Raw genomic sequence first — 24,481 nt, 5'->3', positions numbered from 1 at the left:
CATAAAGAAATCAGGTGGTTGTGGTGCTTGCCTTTAATCCCAGCACTTAAGAGGCAAAGGCAGGAGGATCTCTGTCACTTTGAGGCCAGCCTGGTCTACAGAGTGAGTTCCAGGGCTGTTACACAGAGAAACTCTGTCTTGAAAAACAAAAAGCAAGCAAGCAAACAAGCAAACAAACAAAAAAACCAAAAAACAAAAGCAAACTCATATGACTCAAAAAAAGAACATACAGGGCTGGGGAGATGGCTCAGTGAGTAAACTGCCTGCTACGCAAGCACAAGGATGTGAGTCAGGACCCCAACACCACTGTAAAAGTCAGGGGTGGCATGCATCTGTAATTCTAGCACTGGGGAGGAAACAAATTGATTCCAGGGTTCACTGGCCAGTCATTCCAGACAAATCAGGTAGTTTCAGGTTCAGTGAAAAACTCTCAAAAACACCCAAACACCTCTGACCTGCACACACAAACATGGGCAAAGCACATCTTCATATTACACACACAGCATATACCAAACCTCCCTACACATTCCCCACAGAAGCATATAACACACACAAAACATCCCTCTGAACATTCATTCTATACATAAGCACACAACACACACCCCTGCACATTGCACATTACACACACACACTGTAAAAGGCAAAGGTCTGGTATTTTTAAAAACCAAGACTATAGGCAAAATTTCTTTCAATTACTATTTAGATATGGCCCTCCTCCTTTTAAAAAAATAATGAAAGGTTACTCACATGTACCAAGGGCAGAAATCTGATTGCTCTTTGAGATTTGCTCCCGTCAGCCCTGAGCAGGGCATAAAATGAATGTCCTTTTTGGGATTGAAGCCAACTTTTTTCAAAAATGGTACTAGTTTCTCTTTACATTCTTCATATCTATGAATATTTAGAAATAATACAATTATGCCAACTTAGCACTAGTTTTATCAGTAAATACATTAAAGCTTAGGAAAACTGGAAGAAAATTCAAACAATAACAGAAGAACCTTTTCTTCACTGACATGCCTGTAAAAAGCCAGCAGAGCATTGGAAGCTTACCTCTCGTTGCTCCAGTTTACCGTTGGATCATCCATCTTATTAATAAGCACAATTAAGTGCTTGACACCTGCTGTCTTTGCCAACATTGCATGCTCTCTTGTCTGTCCTCCTTTTTCAAATCCAGTTTCAAACTCTCCTTTCCTGGCAGAGATTACCTGTTCCAAGAAATCAAATAATTTATTCTTGGTCATTCATTTCCACCCCCTGCCCACTAAATCTAGCAGCAAAACATGTATACTTTAACTTCTGTAAGAAAGCTTCCCAAGGAAATGGGAGCACATGTGCTACAATGGACATGTCCAATCACGTGGTGTTCAAATGGTTTAGAGAACTGAGGGTTTGGGGTTGAATAAGTATGGTTCATTGGTAGAGTTATTTCCATGTGCCAATTATCAAAACAAACATGTTTTCTCTTCAACTTCCCTAAAACTAGGATATGTGGATATGTGCATATAGTCCACACATTCCGAATACTTTCTTCCAAGTGAAGGATGAGGGGAAATATGTGTTTAGCAATCTCAGGGCCCCAGGTTCAATCTCATATGTGTGCATACTTATGAATTTTGGTGCCTGCTAAGGCCAGAAGCATCAGATCCTCATGGAGTGTGAGCCCCCCAACTGGGGATGCTGAGAATCACCCCAGGTCCTCTGCAAGAACACTGAGCTACCTCTGCAGCCCCACTGGTTTAATCTCTAGTACTACAATCAAAATGAGTATATGACGATGCATACTTGTAATCATAGCATTTAGAGTCTGAGTCTGGGCAGGTGGTGGTGGCGCCCGCCTTTGATCCCAGCACTTGGAAGGCAGAGGCCAGCCTGATCCACAGATTGAGTTCTAGGACAGCCAGGACTATTTCACAGAGAAACCCTGTCTTGAAAAACAAGCAAACAAACAAACAAACAAGAGCCTGAGACAAAGGGCTAAGTTTAGGGACAGAATGTATTGTCAGGCAAGAAGGAGAAAGGGAGAAACAGGGCGTTAATTTCAATCTTTGGGTTTAGCATTTAAACAAACAAAACCCACTAAATTCGGACACAGAGATAACAGCAACAAGAAAATGTTTAATAGATTTTTTAAGTAAAATATAAGAGTTTTTGGGCATATAAGAGTGACAAAAAAAGTGACAAAAATGAATACTATGACTGTATAGTGTTATAATGCACTACAACTTTTTGAGAGTGAATTAGAATATTAAAGTTAGGTTGTGGAGCACACCTTAAATAACAGGCAAGTAAATCTCTGAGTCTGAGGCCAGCCTGGTCTACATAAGGAATTCTAGGCTAGTCAGAGTTCCACGATGAAACCCTGTAACAGTGGTAGAGCACATGCACAGCAAAATGCAAAGGCCTTGGGTTCAAGCCTACCAACGGGAAAGAAAAGATACATGTGGGATGTTGATAAAAATGTCCAGACCAGACTAGACCAGAAAATAAACAAAACAAAACATGGTGTCTTTCTTACCAGTACAGCCAAGTCAGCTTGAGAGGCACCACCAATCATATTTGGGACAAAGCTCTTATGGCCAGGAGCATCTAGAATTGTAAAATGCTTCTTTTCGGTTTCAAAATAAGCACGACCCACTTCTACTGTTTTACCCTTGTCTCGTTCTTCCTGATTTGTGTCTAAGGCCCAAGACAAGTACCTGGAAGGATTTAAAAAAAAAAAAAATATGATTATCATTAAAAATATTCCTCTACCAATAAGATTGCAACTAAATGTGACATCAAGTTTCATCTCCACTATTCATCTGTGTCAAGGAAGACTAGTAAAATAAAAACAAGAAAATTGGGCTGGAGAGATGGCTCAGAGGTTAAGAGCACTGACTGCTCTTCCAGAGGTCCTGAGTTCAATTCCCAGCAACCACATGGTGGCTCACAACCATCCGTTATGAGATCTGGTGCCCTCTTCTGGTGTGCAGATATACATGGAAGGAGAATGTTGTATACATAATAATAAAAAAAATAATAAAGACTCATTGCTTTAAAAAAGCAAGAAAATTAAATATGCAGTTATGGTTCAAACAGAGCCAATACAACTAGTCTATAAGCAAACATTATACATTATTCATAAAAGTAAACTGACAACATAGGGAGAAAGAGAGGATAGTGAATGTCTAAGACCATCCTGAGCTGCATACCAAAAATTCTGTAAGAAAGAAAAGAAAAAAATGAAGAGTCATAATACTAACATTATGGTTTGAATTAAATATCTCCTGAAGTCTTAGACATGGGATATTTGGTCCCCAGCTGGTAGTGCTGTTTAGGGAGGCTTACAAGGTGTGGCCTTGTTGGAAGATGTATGTCACTGAAGGCTGGCATGGAGAATTTAAAGCCTTACACTTCAGGTTTGCTGTCAGCTTGCTTGCTCCAGGGACCATGACTGACTGCTGCCATGCTTTCCAGCCATGATGGATTCATACCCCTTTGAAAATGCAAGCCCAAATAATTTTCCGTTCTATGTTGCTTCTGGTTATGGTGTTTTATCACACAGCAATAGAAAAATAACTAATACAAATAATTCTAGTTTCGTAGAGTGATGTTATCCCTCCTTATTTTACTTTTCTAATTATATGACAGAGTACAATGATTATAAAAAACAGGATATTAAAGCCAAAGAGTGGTTCATACCCAATACCTGTAACCACTTGAAACCACCTCTAATTAAATTTGAGGCCAACCTGGGCTACAGAATGAGACCTCATCTCAAACAAACAAACAAACAAACAAACAAAAAACCCAAAATATCATTTTCCCACAAGGCACCATTCACAGCATGCTGGAACACCTGTAACTTACTATTAGCTACTGATAATGTACCACTGGTGGCACACGCCTTTAATCCCAGTACTCAGGAGTCAGAGGCAGATGGATCTTTGAGTTTGAGGCCAGCCTGGTCTACAGAGTGAGTTCCAGGACAGTCAAGGCTATCACACAGGGAAACCTTGTCTCAAAAAACTACTCAACCGCCCTCCAAAAAAACCCAAAAAAGAAAAAAAAATTCTGATACTACTTCATTGTGTAAGAATGATATAATTCTACATAAAATATTTCAAAACATCCCAGCACTTAAGAAACAGGTAGGTAATCTCTGAATTTGAAGCCAGCCTGGTCTACATAGTGAGTTCTAGGCCAAGCCAGAGCTAGAGACTCTGTCTCAGTAACAAACCACCATCACCACCACCAGAACACAGAATGTGGTCCTTTCTGAAAGAAGCAGTAGTGTCCCCGTGAGGTAAGGGCTGCAAACTTCTTTCAAGTTTGAGGAACTTAACCCAAGCTTGTCACACAAGCCAAGCATTTACTCTACTACTCACCCACACTCCCACATTTTTAAAAAACAAAATAAGGTCACTAATTGCTGCTCTTGCATACACACTTATACTCTTTTCTCTTTCCATCGATAGATAATTTTTCTTTTTCCTTCTAGCACTTATTTACATTATGATCACATATCCTACGTACAATTATAATTCTTTTCTCTCCAAATGCCATTGCAATGTTAAGTTCTATTCCTGTTCATTATAAATTTCATAAATATAATCTTTTTTACTCTCTTTGGTTTTTCGGAACATAGTTTCTCTGTGTGGTCCTGGCGGTCCTGAAACTCACTCTGTAGAGTACGATGACCTTGATCCACCTGCCTCTGCCTCTGAGTGCTAAGATTAAAGGTATGCACCACCACTGCCTAGCAATATAAATACAATCTTTGAATGGTTACACAATTGCTCAATTAAATGGATGGCTTAAAATTTATTAAGCAATTCTCTTACTACAGGATGTTTAGATAACTCCCAAATTTCCTGTGTAAGTTAGGAAGTCATCAGGAGCAGTTCTCTATGTATGATGTGAGAAAAAGAAAACTTTGCCTTTAGTATACAGTATTTTAGATAGCAAAAATTTGTTTTAAATCATTTTGAGACAGGGCCTCACTATGTTGCCCAGGTTGGCCTCAAACTCCAGGCCTCAAGCATCTAGAGAACTGGGCTCATAGGCATGCAGCACTGAGCTGAAAATATGTATTTGACTAGACTACAAAAATACTAAGGGTACTGTGTTTCCTTAAAAGTAACTTATAGGGAGCTGAAGAGATGGCTCAGTGGTTAAGAGCAATGATTGCTCTTTCAGAGGATCAGGGTTCAATTCCTAGTACCTCACAGCTATCTATAAATTCAGTTCTAAGGGACTCAACACCCACACACAGACAATATGTGTAGGTAGAATACTAATGCACATAAAATAAAAATAATTTTTTTTAAAAAAAGTAACCTATAGCACCAGGTGTTGGTGGCCTTTAATCCCAGCACTGAGGAGGCAGAGGCAGGTGGATCTCTGTGAGTTTGAGACCAGCCTGATCTATAAGAGTTAGTTCCAGGACAGCCTCCAAAACCACAGAGAAACCCTGTCTCAAAAAATCCCCCAAAAAAGAGAGAGAGAAAAAAGGTAACCTATAGTATCATAAAAGTTTACTATACCAAGTTTCTCTGTTTTTTTCTTTAGCTTCTCGTTCATATTTCTCAAGTGTCCTTTTGTCGACCATTCCAGTCAAATACCTGAAAACAGTTAAAGACAAAAAAGAAGTACACACTCAGTACAGTAAGGAAACCGCTGAAGTATTTGAAGGGAACCTGAATGACTATTTAAAAAAGAATTACATTCATTTATTTATGTGGAAGTCAGAGAACTGTTTGCAACAGTCAGTCTTCCTCTTCCACCAAGTGGGTTCCAGGGACTGAGTCCAGGCAGCTCACAATCACCCATTATCTCCAACTCCAGGAGAGACAACAGTCTTTTCTGGTCTCCTGGGACACTCCTATACACATACATTTTTTAAAAGGGAAGGAGCCTGGAGAGATGGTTCAATGGTTAAGAGCACCTGCTGCTCTTGCAGAGGACCCAGGTTTGGTTGCTAGCACCCACAAGGGAGCTCACAACTCTCTGAAACTACAATTCCAGGAGATCTAACACCCTCTGTTAGCCTGCTCAGGTACTTGCACATAATACAAGGAGGCACACGAATACATACACATGAATACAAATAATTTCATTGTTTTTTATAGATTACTAAGGCCATAAAGGAAGGAAAACTAGAAATGTTACAGATTAAAAGCTGTGGAGATATAATAGAGCTATACTGCTGGGCATTGGTGGTGCACGCCTTTAATCCCAGCACTTGGGAGGCAGAGGCAGGTGGATCTCTGTGAGTTCGAGGCCAGCCTGGTCTCCAGAGCAAGTGCCAGGATAGGCTCCAAAGTATACAGAGAAACCCTGTCTCGAAAAACCAAAAAAATAAATAAATAATGATAATGCTATATTATATATAATTCAAGAACATAAAAGATCTGTTTTTTAATTTTTAAAATGAGCATCAAATGTCCTATTGATGCTAAGTTGCATTTCAAACTTGCCAGGTATAGGTGACACCCTGCAGGCAGGCAGGCAGGCAGGCAGACCAACCAACCAATGAAACAACTACCACCAAAAATGAACTCAGAGATCCACCTGCCTCTGCCTCCTGAGTGCTGGCACTAAAGGCATGTGCCATCATTACCTGGCTTTTTTTTTTCTTTTTTTTCTTTTTTTTTCTTTTTGTAAACAGTGCTGAGGACTCAACCGAAGACCTTATGTATGGTTGGTAAGTTAGTGCTCTTAACACTGACTTATATCCCTGGCCCTAGTTCTCCAGTTTTGATTACCATATCATAGTTTATGTATGATTTTCACATTAGGATAAACTAAGTGAAAGGACTCTATTGTTTCTGCTATCTTTCTGTAAGACCAACACATATGTACCCACATGCATATGAACATGTAAGACAAGACATTTTCATATTAAAGATTCTTTAGTACATATTAAAGATCAGTAAATATATATCCGCTAATACATATTTTATATACATACATATATAAATTCTAATGTGTAAGTAGAGTTCTGACAAATGACTTTTCAAAGTGAGATCACTTTAAAATAGCTTGTCAATGTGAAACTATTGTCTGAATAGCTCACTAGTAATGCCTGCTCATTTTTATTCAATCCAATCAGATTACCTACATAATCACCTACAGTATGATGTTCTTCAGTCTGAATATAAAAACAAAAGTGAAAAGGCCACCCTAACTACAGCCCATCAACAAAAATCATACTGTCTACAATACCATCAAATAGGCATAACAACTGCAACCACAGAACCTCATTAGCTACCTAAAGATGTCTGTTTTAAGGACATTTTCAGGAGCAACAACAGAAGGATTACCACTGAGGACTATCAACTAGGCAACACAACAGCATGCCATTAGCTCCCCTGATAATCAAGTTTGAACAGATCCAAATTTTGAGAAGAAATCACCCTTTTATTAATTACAAAGATATATCAAATTGGGAAGGTACTTCAGTAGGTAGTTTACTGCACAAGCCTTCAGATCCCTGGACCCCAGACACAGTAGCACAAATGTATGTAATCCTCATCCTTTTATAGGGCACAGGAAGCTGGGAGGTATGCTAGACAGTTAGCCTAACATACACAGCACCAATAAGAGACCCTAGCTCAAACAAGAAGGAAGGTCAAGACTGAGGAATCCCTTTGTCCTCCATGCTTACAATATGGCATGCATGCGCTCCCCAAACACACACAAATATACACACATATGCAAAAAGATTTTTACAAAACTGTCATTACCACAATAAATTACTAGAGGTCAGTCAATGTCTTTGCAAGTATGTAGTTTGTATAAAATGGTAAAAATTGGGCTGGGGTAATAGCTCAGTGGTTACAGCACTTGTCACACAAACATGAGAACTGGAGTTCAGATCCTCAGAATCCATTTAAATGTCAGGTGGGAGAGGCAGGTCTGCCCTGTCTGTTAGTCCAGCCTCACAGGCAAAGACAGAATCCCAGAGTAAGATGATCAGTGAAATTAGCCAAATCAGGGAGCTCTGGGTGTGACTGAGACCCTGCCTCATCGAATAAGACCCTCAATCTTGGGTCTCTGCATGTAAGCAAACATATATGCAGACCGACACACATGCACACATTCAGACTGTGAAGAACATCATACTGTAGGTGATTATGTAGGTAATTTGATTTGGATTGAATAAAAAACAAGCAGGCAACAAGAACACTTATAATACATGAAATTTATCCAATCAGATTAACTCTACCATTAGATAAAAGAGACTTACATTATTTGTCCTCCAATAGTTGACTTTCCCGCATCTAAAAGGAACAACAAAAATATGGGAACATAAGTTAAAAACAACCAATATATACAAATAAAACTGCAGGGACTTTTTAGCATATACAACCAAGTCTCACAAAAGCAAATGAACTGTAATGGGAATTTCATGAAATTCTAGGGACCCTCTCCCACATATAATGAATAAGGCTAAGATTCCCCAATGATGACTGAGAAATACAGGGTTTCTCTGTGTAGCTCTGGCTGTCCTGGAACTTACTCTGTAGACCAGGTTGGCCTCAAACTCAAGAGATCTGCCTGCCTCTGCCTCTAAGTCCTGGGGTCAAAGGCTTGTTTCACTTTAGGAAACAGGATAGGCATTTCTTTACAAATTTCAAAGTTATTCTTTTCTAAAAGGAGTGACATATCAAGAGGGAGGTAGGTCAAGCATGGCGGGGTACATATGCAATCCTAGAACTCAGGGGGCTGAGGCAGAAAGAATACGGGCTGAAGGCCACAGTGTATTATACAGTGAGTCCCTGTCTCAAGGTGCAGGGATAACACAGAATTCAGTATTTTCTTTTCACAATCTGGTAAGTCAGAAATCATATAATTAAGCAAGGTCTTATTTGTTTGGCTAAGCCAGTTACTTGGCAAGCATTCAAAAGCTACTCTAAATTACTAATTCCCTATTTCATACAGAATTAATCTGAATAGTAACAATGTCAATCCCATTAAAAAGAACATATCAACTAAAGATAACAAAAAACATGCACATTTCTTGGATACTAAATAAAAACTATCACAATATGGCAAACCATTACCAGTGGTCTATAGACTAATTAATTACTCATTACACACTCACACTGAAGCTTATCTTTTCCAGCTTCCAAGCCACTACAAAACAGTTCATCTGCCCAAACTTAACAAAGCACTGGTCAGCTGAAGGAAGTTAAAAAACATAAAAACATCCAGGACAGCAAGAACTGTTTCACAAAGAAACCCTGTCTTGAACCATGGCCTCCAAATCAAACCAAGGAACCCCCCCAAACAAACAAAAACATGAAAACAGTCAGGGAGTAGTAGTGCACACCTTTAGTACCAGCACTCAAGAGGCAGAGAACGTGGATCTCTGAGTTTGAGGCCAGCCTGGTCTACAAAGTAAGTTCCAGCACAGCCAGTCCTACATTGAGAAACCTTGTCTCGTAACAAACGAGCAAGCAAGCAAACACCCAAAGCACTTTATATGCGACCCTGCAGTCAACTCTCAGTACATGTGTACAGAGGATTTTAGATATTTCAAGACTCTGACTCAGTTTTACTCAACAACTCCAAGGAGCTAAACAAGATGCTCTACACTCTGATGTCTCCAATAACACTTGTCATTGTTCATGAGCTCTATGAGGACAACTTACCAACATGCCCAATGAATACTACATTTACATGTTCTTTCTTAGGAGCACCTGGCGGTGCCACCACCGACTTAGGTTTTGGTATTTCTTCTTCCTCTTCCATCATTTCTTGGGTATTTTCCTCTGGTGGCCTTCCATCTCCTGAGGAACCACCCCCTGGCTCTGCTTCACTTATTTCTTCTTTGTGCTCCCATGATTCTTCTGGGGACATTTCTGTCTCTCCATTTTCTACTGAAGAAAGGTATTTTAACTTAGTATCTTGAAAAAGACCTGCCTGCACTTTAAAGTCTTTAAAGCGGCAAATACAAGTACTTAGGTTCCTCTCCTGACACCTGTGACAGAGGCAGAGAGGGGTGGGTTTTCAAGCTAGCCTCATTGCTGATAGCAGAGTCAGAGCCTATACCACAGCACACAGCTATACAAGCATGGTGTTCATTTCCTAAGGGTAGACTAAATAATGGCAAGAGAGCCATCATTTCCAGCACCCTCTATTCCAGTACCAAGATGCCCTGACAGTGGGGTGGGGGGGTGGGGGTGGGTGGGGTATATAAAAAAACAGAATGAGCTGGGCAGTGGTGGCACATGCCTTTAATCCCAGCACTCCGGAGGCAGAGGCAGGTGGATCTCTGTGAGTTTCACAAAGAAACTGTCTCGAAAAAACCCCAAAACAACAAAAAAACAACAGAATGAGGGTGAAAGAATTTAGGAGATAAATTTTCTATGTAAATAGTAACTTTTAGAATTAACTTTAATAGGGCTGGAGAGATGACTCAGAGGTTAAGAGCACTGACTGTTCTTCCAGAGGTCCTGAGTTCAATTCCCAGCAACCACATGGCGGCTCACAACCACCTTGAATGAGATCTGGTGCCCTTTGCCGGCATGCAGGCAGAAGACTGCATACATAATAAATAAATAAATAAAATCTTAAAAAAAATTAACTTTAATAGTCACCTTGGAAATAGGAAACTTTTAAGAGTAATAGTTATTTTTAAAAGGATATGCCTGTAACCCCAGCACTCTCAAAGTAGAGGCAATAGGATAAGTAGTTCAAGGCTACAAAGATTGTCAAGAAACAACAAAAAGTCAAAGGAACAAGCACTATGTTTAAATTAGCTAGCATTCCTCTACTCCATTCCACTTGTAGTCACTAACTTGTCTAGGCTGTTTTAAATTCTAATATCAAAAAATTAAGTGTGGCTTAAGCATAGATATTTCAGTCATCAGAACATGTACATTTGCACCTTAAATCTGTAGTTTCCTATTACTGTATTAATACAGTAATTAGTATAGTAATACAGTAGGTCAGAAATTCTTACCTACGGGTTCTGAAAGTTCCATGCTAACAGCTGAGTTTGAACCTAGAGAAAAAATTGAAACACAATACATATTCATAAAACAGTTTCTAATTTTACACAGTATAGACGATGTAATGTTTTCTTGGTTAGACATTAAAAAAATTACCTTCACACAATAATGACTGTTCTTGAGAGGATTCCACAGGTGCTGGTTAAGAAAAGTAAGTTCTATTAGAAATTAAGCTCTATCTTATTTACTTATCTTTTAACATACAATCAAGTAAGAGCAGAAGTTCAATAAACATATCACAAACCTCAGAAACTCAGAACAATGGCAGCTAACTTGGGTTTTCAAATCAGAAATCTGTTTAGCTTACTTTTAAAAACTATACCAATTGCATACAACTAAACAAAAAATCCAGGCACCAGCAAGGTGGTTCAGCAGGCAAAGAGCTCACCACTCAAACCTGACAACCTGAGTTCAATCCCTTGAGTTCACATAAAGACGGAAGGAGAAACCCAATTCAAAAAGCTGTCCTCTGGCCTCCACAAGTGTGCCGTAGCATATTCACACCTGCACTTATACAAGATGGTAATTTAAAAACTCTACAGACAGCAGCCAACTTCCAATAATGGAAATGTATTAAAAATGTTAGTCCTATTTTCCAATCTTTTCTCCACAGATATTATAAATGTAACACAAAGTCTAGAACAAATATAATTAGTTGGACTGTATTCAATATGCCTCTTCTCTACTTCTCTTCTGATAATCCTCCAACCCAAGAAAGCCGTGACGGCAATGTTATCAAATCCCCAAGTCATTTGATACTAAGATAAATGGCAATTGTGTGAAGCCTCTGGAATACATAAACATATTCGGGAAAGGTGATTCTTGCCCAATGTAATCCCAGCACTCCGGAGGCAGAGGCATGATGATCTCTGGGTTCAGGGTCCATCCTTGTCTACACAGCTAGTTCTGTAGTTCTGGTACAGACAGAGCTACAAGGAGAAACCATGTCTCAAAATTATTTTGTTTGTTTCAAGACAGAGTTTCTCTGTGCAGCTTTGGCTGTCATGGAACTCACTCTATAGACCTGGCTGGCCTCTGTCTCCCAAGTGCTGGGTGTGTGCTACCCCTGGGATCATAGGATCTCACAGACTCTGGAACAACAGCTAGGGAGCCTGCATGGAACCAGCCTGGCTATGTGTGTGACAACTGTATAACTTTGTCTAGTTTGTGGGACTCCTAGCAGTGGGATCGATGACCTGTCTCTGGTGCCTGAGCAAATTTTTGGGAACCTATTCCCTATGCTGCGTTGCTTTGACCAGCCTTAGTACAAAGGGAGGAGCTTAGTCCTACACCTTAACTTGATATGCCATGCTTCACTGACACCCATGGGAGACCTGCCCCTTTCTGGTCAGAAGTAGAATGGATGGGAGATGGTGGCGGCAATGGGACGAGGGGGGAGAGGGGAAGTTGTGATGGGTATGTAAATAAAAACAATTTAACTTAAAAAAAAAAAGAGGTATGTGCCACCACTGTCTGACCAAAATTATTTATTTACTTGTTTATTTATCTATTTTTGGTTTTTCAAGACAAGGTTTCTCTGTAGTTTTGGAGCCTGTCCTGGAACTTGCTCTGTAGACCAGGCTGGCCTCAAACTCACAGAAATCTGCCTGCCTCTGCCTCCTGACTGCTGGGACTAAAGTGTTCCACCACTGCCTGGCTTTTTTTTTTTTTTTTTTTAAAGTGATTCTGATGAAGTCAGAATTCTTAGAATTCTAAGATCAAGCAACAGTTAAGTTTGCAGTTGTTAAACTGCAAATCTTCTCTGGCATCCCTACAGAGCTATAGGAGAAATTTATATGCTGCTACCCAAATATGTGAGTCTGATCTCTTTGTCCCTGAACAGCACAAATGATACTGTTAAAGATTTTCCAAGATGTGGAAACACACCAAAGGATTTGAAGTCATATGACATACAACATTAATAGTGAATTTGTAACCTACAAATTGCATCTTTAAAACCATTGCCCAGAATGTATTAACAAATACATAATCAATACAGTGAAATGGGTGTGGCAGCACATGCCTCTAATCCCAGAATTTAGGAGATAGAAGCAGTTAATAAGGAAATCTAAAGCCAGCCTAGGTTTCAGGAGATTGTACTTGGGGGGAGAAAAAAAAATATATATATATATATCACCTTTAATACCATCAAAAGTTGAGGAAAGTATTTCCTGTCCCTGATAAAGGATAGTCAAGTTTACTGTCACTATGACTATAACTATTGTTGTCTGTCAGCATTAGAGATCAAACCTAAGACCTAGTGCTTGCTAGGTGTGTATGTGCATGAATGTTTTGCCAGCATGCATGTATGTGCTGCACATGCCTGACTGTTCCTGACTGATCCCCTGGAACAATGTAGTTATAGTCACCATGTGGCTGGCTGCTGGGAACTGAACCTGGGCCCTTTGCAAGAGCAGCAAGTGCTTTTAACCACTGAACCATCTTTCCAGCCTCTTTCTCTTTATTTTTTGAGACAGGGTCTCTCACTGAACCCGGGGCCCATTGATTAGAGTAGAATGGTTAAACTAGCAAGTCCATTCCCTGCCATTCCTGTGGTTAGTATTATAGGCATGTGCACAGGCTTTTTATGTGTCTACTGGGGTTGATCTTGAGTCCTCATACTTGAGCAGCAAGTGCTTTTCAGACTCAGCCCCAGCCCTAGGAAAATCATTTTAATTTGGGACACCATTGTTGTATGTACAGGTATACTCGAACAACTTCCCCCACATAGAATTATTTTATCTTTCAAATAAATCCAAGTATGTTTCTAGATGTATGTAAGTAAGCACAGAGGTATGCACAGGGTGAGTGTGGAGGCTGGAGGACAACCTCAGGTGTCATTCTCAGGAATGCCACCCACCTCCTTTGAGGTGGTCTCTCATTGGCTTGGAGCTGTCTAGTGAGCCCCAAGGCTCTTCCTGTCAACATCTCCCCAGAGCTGGGGCTGCACACCTCACCATGCCTGGCATTTTTATGTGGTTTCTGGAGGGTTGAACTTGGGGCAACAAAGCAAATATTTTATTGACTGAGTTATTCCCCAGACAGAATTAGTCCATTTGAAAATACTTGATAAAGGTGTGTTTCTGATTTGAGGCCAGCCTGGTCCAAAGAGCAAGTTCTAGGACATCCAGGGCTGCACAGAGGCACCCGGTCTCACAAAACAATACAACAAAAAGGTGTGTTTCTGAAAATGGAGATTTATTGGAAAACTTGAAGCCTTAACCTCATTCCTTAGAATGCTCTCTGGCTGCTTTCAGGAGCAAATCTAAACCATGCAGGATTTAAGAAAATAAGTCCCAGTGTTTGTGTAACCATGAACCAACAAATGGATTCTAAACCTAGGAAAATTAAGTCCAAGCTTATTAGTAGCCAGTAGACTTTCTATGTCATATGCAGTATGAATAATACCAGAATAAAATGAGTGATCAAAGATTTATTGCACATTTGGGATAACTGGGTATAAATATATTTAAAGAACATTTTAAAACATTTAAACATTCCAAAAACATTGGATCACACATTTCACCAGCCTTGCCATTAGGCTTTTGTGATCAAAGGTGGAAAACTGTGGGAAGCTATGGTCAACTTACATTGGAGTCCTTTAATTTCATCATTTCATGCATATTAAACACTTCACTAATTCTGGCACTTGATGCTTGTGGTGGTTCATAGGGAGTGGCACTCTTAGGAGGTGTGGCCTTGTTGGAGGAAGTGTGATTTATTCTTTTCCTGCTGCCTGCAGATCCAGATATAGAACTCTCAGCTCCTCTAGCACCATTTCTGCCTGCCTATCTGCCTCCATGCCCCGCCATAATGATAATGGCTTGGAGATGTCTAGTGAGCCCCCAATGTTTTCCTTTATAAGAGTTGCCATGGTCATGGTGTCTCTTCACAGTAATGGAGCATGGATTAAGACAATGCTTTCTTGTCCATGATCTTAAATGTCAAATTGTAGAGTAGCTTGAGAAATAAAACCATGTAAGGATTGGTGTTGTGCTGTATTAGTCAGCCATGGAGGCAGTCTCAAGACAGACTTTCTTCTCCTAAGAAGTTCCCTACAGTCTTAGCCACATAGTCTAAGTGTAAATAGTACTAGGACCTAAGTGGTCAAGTACAAGTACTGCTTGATTTTGAAATGCTCAGTTACAGTTAGGGATAGCTCAAGTATGACTCTACTAGTCATCTCGGTGTTTTTCCTGTCTAAACAGATTTCATTCACTGTAATTGGCATCACAGTTTAGTATAGAGTTAAACAGGATTTTCAACAGGGCTATTTAAAAAAGAGGCAAAATGGACTTGTATATCTTAGGAAGAGTGCACAATTAATTGTAGTGTGCCTGTGTATTAAGTGGCAATCATTGTATCTATGTCATAGGACTTTTTGGAAGTTTAAAATAATATAATAAAATTCACATGTAAAGACCTAGGAAAAGCCCAGCTTCGGTGGCGCACACACAACTTTAATCCCAGCACTTGGGAGGCAGAGGCAGGTGGATCTCTGTTGAGTTTGGTCTTTACAGAATGAGTTCCAGGACATCCTCCAAAACAATACAGAGAAACCCTGTCTTGGAAAAAAAAAAAAAAAAAAAAAAGTTCTTCAGAATGGAGCAGCAATATACTCCTGTAAATCCCAGTCACTCCACAGGCTGCAGGAGGAGGACTGAAAGCTCAAGGCCAGCCTCAGCTTAAAACAGAAAAGCAAAAAAGGGCTGGTAAATGGCCTATCAGGAAAGGCACTTAGCACACAAGCCTGGTGATTGGAGTTTTTTTGCTCGGGTGCAGTTCAGTGGTAGAGCAACTGTGTCCCGAGTTAAAATGATTCTCCTAGGACTGGGGCTGGGGCTGAGTCTGAAAAGCACTTGCTGCTCAAGTATGATGACTCAAGATCAACCCCAATGGCCACATAAAAAGCCCATGCACATACCTGTAATCCCTACCACAGGAATGGCAAAGAATGGACTTGCTGGTTTTGCCAGTATAGTCTAATCAGTAGGCCCTGGGTTCAGTGAGAGACCCTGTCTCAAAAATTAAGAGAAAGAGGCTAGAGATAGCTCAGTGGTTAAGAGCACTTGCTGCTCCTGCAGAGTGCCCAGGTTCAATTCCCAACAATCACATGGTGGCTCACAACTATCTGCTGGACAGTCACCCAAACACCAAACCATCATCAAACCCGTTCCAGGTGATCTAAAAATCACAAATGTGGTTCACAAACATGCATCCAGGCAAAACATCCATACACATAAAGTAAAACAAGGCTTTTTTTTTTTTTTTGGCAGGGGGTGGGGAGGTGGAGATGTGGGTGGGGATGTGGGTGGTGGTGGTGGTGGTGGTGGTGGTGGTGGTGGTAGGGTTTGATAGCCTTGGTTGTCCTGGAACTTGCTTTAAAGACCAGGCTGGCCTCCAACTCAAGGGATGTGCCTGCCTCTGCCTCCAGAGTGCTGGGATTAAAGGTGTGCACTACCACCACCTAGCTAGAATGGTTTTGGTTGTTGTTGGGTTTTTTTGTTTTGTTTTTTTTTTTTTTTCGAGACAGGTTTCTCTGTGTAGCTTTTGGAGCCTATCCTGGCACTCGCTCTGTAGACCAGGCTGGCCTCAAACTCACAGAAATCTGCCTGCCTCTGCCTCATTGGTGCTGGGATAAAAGGTGTGCACCACCACCACCACCACCACCACCCAGCTGAGATGTTAAGTTACAAGGACCTTTCCTTGTAATTAGCAGTTACTAATACTAAAATAAGCTTTGGAACCAAAGCCTGCTCCTCCATTTAGTCACAGGTATAATCTTACTAGCATGTTTAACTTCTTTAACTTGTAATTTCTGCACCTATAAAATGGGCAGGCAGTATCCAAGCACTGGGTACTGTGAGACTAAGTGGTAAGCTGCAGTAACTGCTCCATAAATTTACAACAAGCATTTCAGAGTCCTGCACTTATTACAAAACCCTTTAGAATGAAAACATTAGAAAGGCAAATTCCAGGGTGAGTCTGTCAGAAAAATCCATGCTGTTTATAGAAACTGGCTATGGGCATTCCCTTCTTCATTATTAAAACAGCATATAGTAGGGCAGAAAGAGTCCTACATTAGCAGTTGGCAAATCAGGGTTCCAGATTCAAATATGTCATTAACTCTGGGAGTGACTTCAGACAACCACTTAGCATGCTTAGGCTTCTATTTCTTTATTCAAAACTGAAATTGTATTTTTGCTGGAGTCATTTTCAGACCTAATGTTCGAAGAAACTATTTATTATACGATTAAGCAATGCCACATATCAACCTGATATGACTTTCTGTGTCGTAACAAAAAACACAACATTTTTATTTTTCAAATAATCCTGAAAAGGTCTTATTAACAATATATGTCTCATCTACTTCAAAAACAATTAAAGTATACTAAAATACATAACCTAGAAACATTTCAGATAGTGCCAGTAAGGTACAAAAATAGAAAACATTACCCTACTACTAAAATCAACTACCCAAAGATGGATACAGATTGCTCAGTAATATGCACTTTTTTTTTCTTCAAGTGAAATGACATTCAATCACTTAGTTGGAACCTGTTTTCGAAATAAACTATAGTAATAGAAGATGCTTAGGAAATTCTTACTGTTTCTTTCCCCTTGAAATAAGAATTACAGAACTGGGATTGTCATGTAAAACAATCTTGTTTCTAATTCAAATTAAAAAAAAAAGAAATAAGAATTACAGTGGGAAACAGGAAAAAAAGCTATTTATGAATAAACAAACTGTATCTACTGTCAAGCTATTTAATTAAAATCTATTGAAAACAAGGACAAACTTTTACGTACCCAAACCCACCGCTCTTTGGTAAGAAAACTATCAAATAATAAATAAGACATGTATTGTTCTACTTTGCCAAATCTCTGAAAAAATTAAAAGTAATCCCAGCACTTGGAAGACTGAGGCAAGGACAGGTGAACTCTGGTGCAACCTAGGAAACACAGTAAGATCCTGACTCAAAAACAAAACAAAACAAAACAAAAAAAACAAAAACAAAAAAAAAAAACAAAACAACCAGGCATTGATTAGGATAACAAGGTTGAAACCATTTACTGAGGGATCCTGAATCTTGACCAATCTCTTGCCTCCACATCCTCTGCATGACTTTGCACTCTTCTGCATTCTTCCACTACAGTAAACTTATTTGGCTTCTTTCTAGACTCTTTCAAAGACCATAATTCATTATCTTGGTGTTCCTACCAGAGCCTCCTTTCAATGCCTTGCACAGCATCCTACATTTAGTAGACAAGCAAATGTTTGTTCACTGCTTGAATGGATATCCGAGCAAAAAATTCCACTTAAAAAAATTCCATTCTACTATGTGAACTCACCCCCAAAAGTTGACTAAATCTTTTTCATTTCTTTCTCTTCACCAGAAAGATAATTCTATTTTTAACTTTTAATATATTTCTTCCCTGACAAACAAATGCAAACATATCTATAGTATTTCCCTAACTTGTCTTGAGAATTTGGTATTGTTTCCTTACAGTGCCAAGGATCTAGATCTAACTTGGGGCCTTTTGATCATTAGGCAAGTGCTCTACCACTGAGCTATGTCCCAAGCTGCCCTAATACCTATTAAGCCACTTTGCCTGCCCTGTCCATGTTGTACAATTTCAAAGAGGTAAAATATAAAAAACACAACAATGGCTGGGCAGTGGCGCACACCTTTAATCCCAATACTCAGGAGGCAGAGGCAGATTCAAGGCCAGCCTGCTGGTCTACACGAGCTAGTTCTAGGGCAGCTAGTACTACACAGAGAAACTCTATGTCTCAAAAATAAATAAATAAAATAAAATAAAATAAAAAATTGTGTGATTGCAACACTTGAAAAACTGAGGTAGGAGAATTTCCATGAATTCCAGGTCAGCCTGGGTTACAGTAAGAACCTATATCCATCAAGAATAAATAATAACAATAACAATAATAATAAAAAGTTTGTATATGAGTCTGAATATTACCTCAGGAGAAGTCTAGAGCTATATGGGACTAAAGTGGGGACTTTGGATCCATAAAGTGCTGCTATCAGTGAATTTTGCTTGGGGAACACAGAAAAAACAAATGGCAGTAGCACCTAGCCTGTAACTCATTAAGGGGGGGACGAGGGCATATGTTTTTGATGTTGAGGAAATGGTCCATACAGTATGTGACCTGTTTCCTTTGTTATCAAGCCAGTCTGTAGTTGGTGTTTCCAGTAGGAGAGCTGTCAAAGGGCCGTTGGGAGTGGGGCTCTAGAATAACTTTTAGGGTGTGCCTGATGACAACTACCTCTCCTTTCTCCTGGAAACAGGATGATTTGTCTTTTTTTTTTTTTTCTTTGAAATGCAGTGCTGCCTAGAGCAAGCAGTAGAGGAAGGGGCTTTGGTGCCAAGAGTTTTCAGATGTTCCTGGAAAGGCTGAGAGATATGCCCATCTTCAGCAATCCAGAGTCAGAACTGGGGACCCATTGTTGACCTTGTTCTCTTTGAAAACGTAAAAATACCAAATTCCTAACAATAAGTAGAACTCATTTAAGTGTTATTAAGCATAATTAATTTAATCCAATTTTCTACAGAGCCCAGTAAATTGGGCTAGTGACTATCAATGAAAATAGGGGTCTTAAAAATGTCTGGAAAAAGCCAGGCGTTGGTGGTGCACGCCTTTAATCCCAGAACTCGGAAGGCAGAGACAGGTGGGTCTCTGTGAGTGCAAGATCAGTCTGGTCTACAGAGCGAGTGCCAGGATAGGCTCCAAAGCCACAGTGAAACCCTGTCTCGAACCCCCCCCCCCAAAAAAAATGACTGGGAAAAAAAAATGACTGGAAATTTTTTACTTAAGTATATTCTCAAGGTTAAGCAACCATTATCATTTAATGGATTTTTTTTTTTTTTTTAAGACAAGGTCATGTTACCTAGGCTGGTCTCCCATTGCTTCAGAGCCAAGAATGACCTTGGACTTTTCTGATTCTCCTTCCTGCCTCTACCTCCCAAGTGGTACGATTATAGGCTTGTCGCACTGCATGCAAGTTACATGGTATACATGATGTTAGGGCTCAAACCCAGGTATTTGTGCATGCTAGGCATACATCCTTACCAACTGAGTCCCCATCCTTAGTTTTGTTGGTTTTTGTAAAATTTATTTATTTTAATATGCAGTGTTCTGTCTGCATGTATGCCTGCATGACAGAAAAGGCCATCAGATCACATTACAGATGGTTGTAAGCAGGGAATTGAACACAGGACCTTTGGAAGAACAGCCAGTGTGCTCTTAACCCCTGAACTATCTCTCCAGTCTGACTTTTTTTAAAGGCAGGTCTCACTATACAGCCCAGGCTATCTTCTCAGTCTTCCTGCCTCAACCTCCAAGAGGCTGTGAAAAATTACTGGGGCTTGCCATTATGCCTGCCTGTGGCTTTCTGACCACTGGATAGTTTTAAGTTTCTTCTTTAGGGCTAAAAGATTAGACAGTATCCAAAATCAAAGTAATAATTATTTTTTATTATGTTAACCAGTTCCTGTTAAAGACCGGATAGTCTTTTATTTTTAATGAAGCTGATCGTGAAACCCTGAGTCACTTGTACATGCTAAGCAAGGACCCTACCATTTGCCCCCCCACAGAGAGAGAGAGAGAGAGAGAGAGAGAGAGAGAGAGAGAGAGAGAAAGAACTCGACCTACCTATGGGGGGGGTGATTCATGGAAACTAGAAGAAGACATAGAGTGTCCTACTTTATTACTCTCTGCCATACTCCTTTGAGACAGGATCTGTTATGAATTGGGAGCCAGGCTGGCAGTCAGTCAAACCCCCATTGATGCTCCTATTTCTGATCCCCACTGGGATTGTACGCACCTGTGCCTATAGTACCACACTGCCTTTTTAAAGTGAGTGCTAGGAATTTAAACTCAGCTCTTATATAGCAAGCTCTCTAACACACTGAGCCATCTGCCCAGCCTCCCAACCTATGTTTTTTATTTGGGTTTGGTGATATAAAGACATTGGTAGGCCTTACTGGAATATTACGTGGAGGATAGCAAGAAGAAATTGGTGATAAGTATTGTTCCTAAAATGTCACAGTGGTGGGGACTAGATTTTGGTTCTTGGTTCATGTTTTTATGAATATGGACAGCTTGAGTATGAGGATTTAGGGAGCATTATCTAGTATTAGGTTGAGTGACTGTTTAAACTTAGAAATTTTGACTGGAAACAAACCTTTGGAGCATGTTTTATTTAGTATTGCTAGTATATAGCTTATTGCCTTTTATTTTACTTTATTTTTTGAGATAGGGTTTTTCTGTGTAACAGGCCTAGCTGTCCCAGAACTCAATCTGCCACCACTGCCTGGTCACAAGAATTAAAAAAATTTTAAACCAGGCATTCACCTTTAATCCCAGCACTTGAGAAGCAGAGACAGATGGATCTCTGTGAGTTCAAGGCCAGCCAAGGCTACATAGAGAAACCCTGTCTTGAAAAACAAAAGTTTAGTTTTCTTGTTTGAAAGGAAAGTATCAACCACACACAAATAAAAGAAATGCCAGTCAATAAAACAGTCAAATCCCTAGGGTCAGGGAAAGGCAGGTAAGTGAGTCAAGTCCCTCCGGCATAATATTGACCCAAAGTTCACTATCTACCTCTCACCCAAAAAGTCTAATCTAAACTGCATCTATATGCTCCTCAAAAAAGCATTTCCCTAAACATTCTTTCACTCCTGGAGAGCAAACTGAAGCAAGTTTCCCAAGGAACTCATTTCCAAGAGAACTTTTGGTTAAAAAAAAAAAAAAAAAATTTTTTTTTTTTTTTTGAGGATTTTGCCATACACTTCCAGTAGTCTTCATCTAAAGATCTCCCAGCCTGATCCTTCTGAGTCCCAGGGTTACAGACAGCATCACCATACCTGGGAGGGAGGAGGCTAGGTGATACTGACATGTTTTCTATGCCTTCCCCAAGCATCCTTATGCCTCTGCCTCCAGAGTTCTGGAACTATAGCCATTACCTAGGAGTACCACCACTCACTTGAAATGAGCTCCAACAACCTGGCCCACCAACATCCCTGCTAAATAATTAAGAGTCAGCCTTTCTCCTTCCCTTTCCTTTTTCTCTTTAAGACAATACCATATTTACTCAAATAAGCACCAGTGAGAAGGCAATACTTAAGTTCACTCAAGGGACATTGGTACAAAATCAGTACCTGAAAGCAGGCTACCAACCACACAGCCAGCCTGGAAATAGATGTTTAAAGACTGAAATTTGAAATGACAGAAAGTATATCTAGTAGTTCTTGGTGGGACAACTATTAAGTTATCAGAAATATTCAAGTGTCTCAAGTAACAGACTAGACTACCAATACACGAACACAAACTAAGCTTTCATAACAAGCAGCAGTATAAGGTCAACATTTTTAAAGCAATTAAAGTCTAAACAAGCCACTCAGAATGATGGTCTTAAATCCCACTTTAAGAAACCTCACAAGTCAATGAAGTTTCCTACCACATCTTACTACTAAGGAATCTATCTGATATTTTTTGAACTTTTTAAGTTTTCAAAATGTTAAGAGTGAAAAAAAGGTCTTTGTATTGACAGCCAACAGTTTCTGGCGGATCACAAGCCTGCAATGCATCTTGGGATTCCTTCAGGTCGGCCGGTGCCACAGATATTTAAAACGCAATTAACAGTTCCAATAGTAGAAACTGCAGCAGGAGCGGCTCTCTGCGTCAGACAGATCAAGAGACAGATCTTGTCCCCCAACTCCTAGGCTCTCACACCGCCCACCTGCGGGACTTCAGGCCCCATCAGTCCCCACTTTTGGGCCTCGTGGCAGTGACTGGCCGAGGGCCTGCCGGGTCCCATACGGTTTCTGTCTGCGGTGAACCGCGGCCTTTGGCGGAGAAGCCAGCCTCGCCGGGTCTCCGGGTCTCTACTCCTCCCGCCCGGGCGTCCCAAGCCATGCAGCTCCGGGACTAGAGGCGCCCCACCCAGACCAGCCGGCGCCGCTGTCAGCGCCCCACGTGCCGGCCGGTCGGCCGGCAGGGCCACCCACGCCACCGCGGAACTCCGGCCCTAGCCCGCCGCCCGTGCCCTGGGAATACCCATCCCGGCCCTTTACCCGGAGGGCCTCCCGCGCTGCTGCTCGCTCCGTGGTCGCCGCCGGCCGCGCCAGCTGGGGATGGCGGCGGCTGGGCCGGGCCCCGCAGGAAGGACGGCACGAATTCTGCGGCGTGGACGTTGGGGACGAAGGGCTTGGCGTTGACGTTGAGTTGCCGGCTGAAGGCCGCACTGAGGTTCTCACGCTGGGCCTCGGCCATCCCGGCCATGGAGCCGCCGCCGCAAGGCCCCGGCCCGGGGGCCTCCATATCCGTCTGGTCCCAGCAGTCGGGGGCAGAGTCGCTGCTGCTGCTGCTCCCGCCACCACCGCCTCCGCCGCCACCGCCGCTGCCGGGATCCATGATCGGGGGGGCCGTGTGTGTGGTGAAGAGAGGGCGGGAAATGGAGGCGGGGGCGGCCGACCGGGGAGGAGCAGGCCGAGCTGACCCAGAGAGGACGACAAGACAGAGGGGCCAGCGGCCAAAGACTCACTTCTCGGCGTCTTGGGCGGCAGCTGCAGTCCGGACTGGGCACTCGCGACCGCAGCGACAGCGGCTCAACCCTCCTCGTGTGTGCGAAAGGATCTCCTCCCACCCAACTCCAACTACCGCCGCCGGCCTCACCGCCAACCCCACGCTTGGCGTGAATTGACCCCTCGCTACTACCCGTACCTTCGCCTCGGTAGTTCCCGGCTATGTTAGCCCCCGTTTCCGCCTACGAAACTCGGCCGACAGCTAAACTACAAGTTCCGAAAGGACCCGCGCAGGCCTGCTGCGGTTTTCCCGGGGACCGACGGGAGTCGGAGTTCAGCGATCAAGCGTCACCGGAAGCGGCTGGAGCTCCCGGCAAGCAGCGCGAGGAGGCAGAGGTCTGGTGGCCGATCGGCTGCCCCGTCTGTCCCAGGGTGGGGGCAGGGGCAGGCCCTATTTTGATGAGGCAGGATGGTGGGCCGGGCCCTTCAACAGGCGGCGAGGATCAACCCCAGCCTGTAAGGACACTGACTGCAGGCCTAACCTAGGGAAAAACACTTTTTTTCCTTCCCCACTTTCAACACCCTTTCTGCCTTCTCTGCCTTCCAGTCAGTCTCTGTACCTTGTTCTTTTTCTCGCCACCCCCAACCAGTTTGCCCTACATTTCAAAGCCGGCGGGGAGTGTCTTTCCTTTTATGTATTTATTTGTGAAGAGGCAGTAAAACCGTGAGATGTTACAGTTTAAACTGCAGTGTGGCTCATAAAGGAATGGGCCCAGGATGTACAGGATGTACGGAAGGGATTGTTGACTGGAAACTTTTAATGACTCACATTATGTTTGACTAGTCATTAAAAACCCTCACTTGAACTTTTTTTTCCATGCATTCCTCCTCCCTGCCAGGAGATTTATAAATTAATCATGATTGTCATATTT

At 41.6% G+C, this 24,481-nt stretch overlaps 1 protein-coding gene across 4 annotated transcripts in view; it reads right to left on the bottom strand.

Moving 5' to 3' along the window:
* The window catches only part of Gspt1 (G1 to S phase transition 1), a 35,489-nt gene extending 11,741 nt beyond the window's left edge, over positions 1–23,748 (bottom strand). Inside the window, exons 1-9 of one of the 4 annotated variants that reach the window (XM_027424773.2) lie at positions 23,100–23,439; positions 11,097–11,138; positions 10,952–10,993; positions 9,639–9,866; positions 8,231–8,264; positions 5,526–5,603; positions 2,516–2,696; positions 1,051–1,205; positions 748–888 (exon numbers count right to left, since the gene is read on the bottom strand). In XM_027424773.2, the coding sequence (XP_027280574.1) occupies positions 748–888; positions 1,051–1,205; positions 2,516–2,696; positions 5,526–5,603; positions 8,231–8,264; positions 9,639–9,866; positions 10,952–10,993; positions 11,097–11,138; positions 23,100–23,439 (1,241 nt within the window). Of the gene's footprint in view, positions 1–747; positions 889–1,050; positions 1,206–2,515; positions 2,697–5,525; positions 5,604–8,230; positions 8,265–9,638; positions 9,867–10,951; positions 10,994–11,096; positions 11,139–23,099 lie in introns of all 4 variants that reach the window. The other 3 variants (XM_027424774.2, XM_027424775.2, XM_027424776.2) reach the window with 3 other exon arrangements.
* Between the last annotated feature and the right edge of the window lie 733 nt (positions 23,749–24,481).

The sequence above is a fragment of the Cricetulus griseus genome, chromosome 7 (genome assembly GCF_003668045.3).
Source record: "Cricetulus griseus strain 17A/GY chromosome 7, alternate assembly CriGri-PICRH-1.0, whole genome shotgun sequence".
NCBI classification, from domain to species: domain Eukaryota; kingdom Metazoa; phylum Chordata; class Mammalia; order Rodentia; family Cricetidae; genus Cricetulus; species Cricetulus griseus.
The sequence above is the reverse complement of the archived record's forward strand: the minus strand, read 5'-3'. Positions and strand labels throughout refer to the sequence as shown.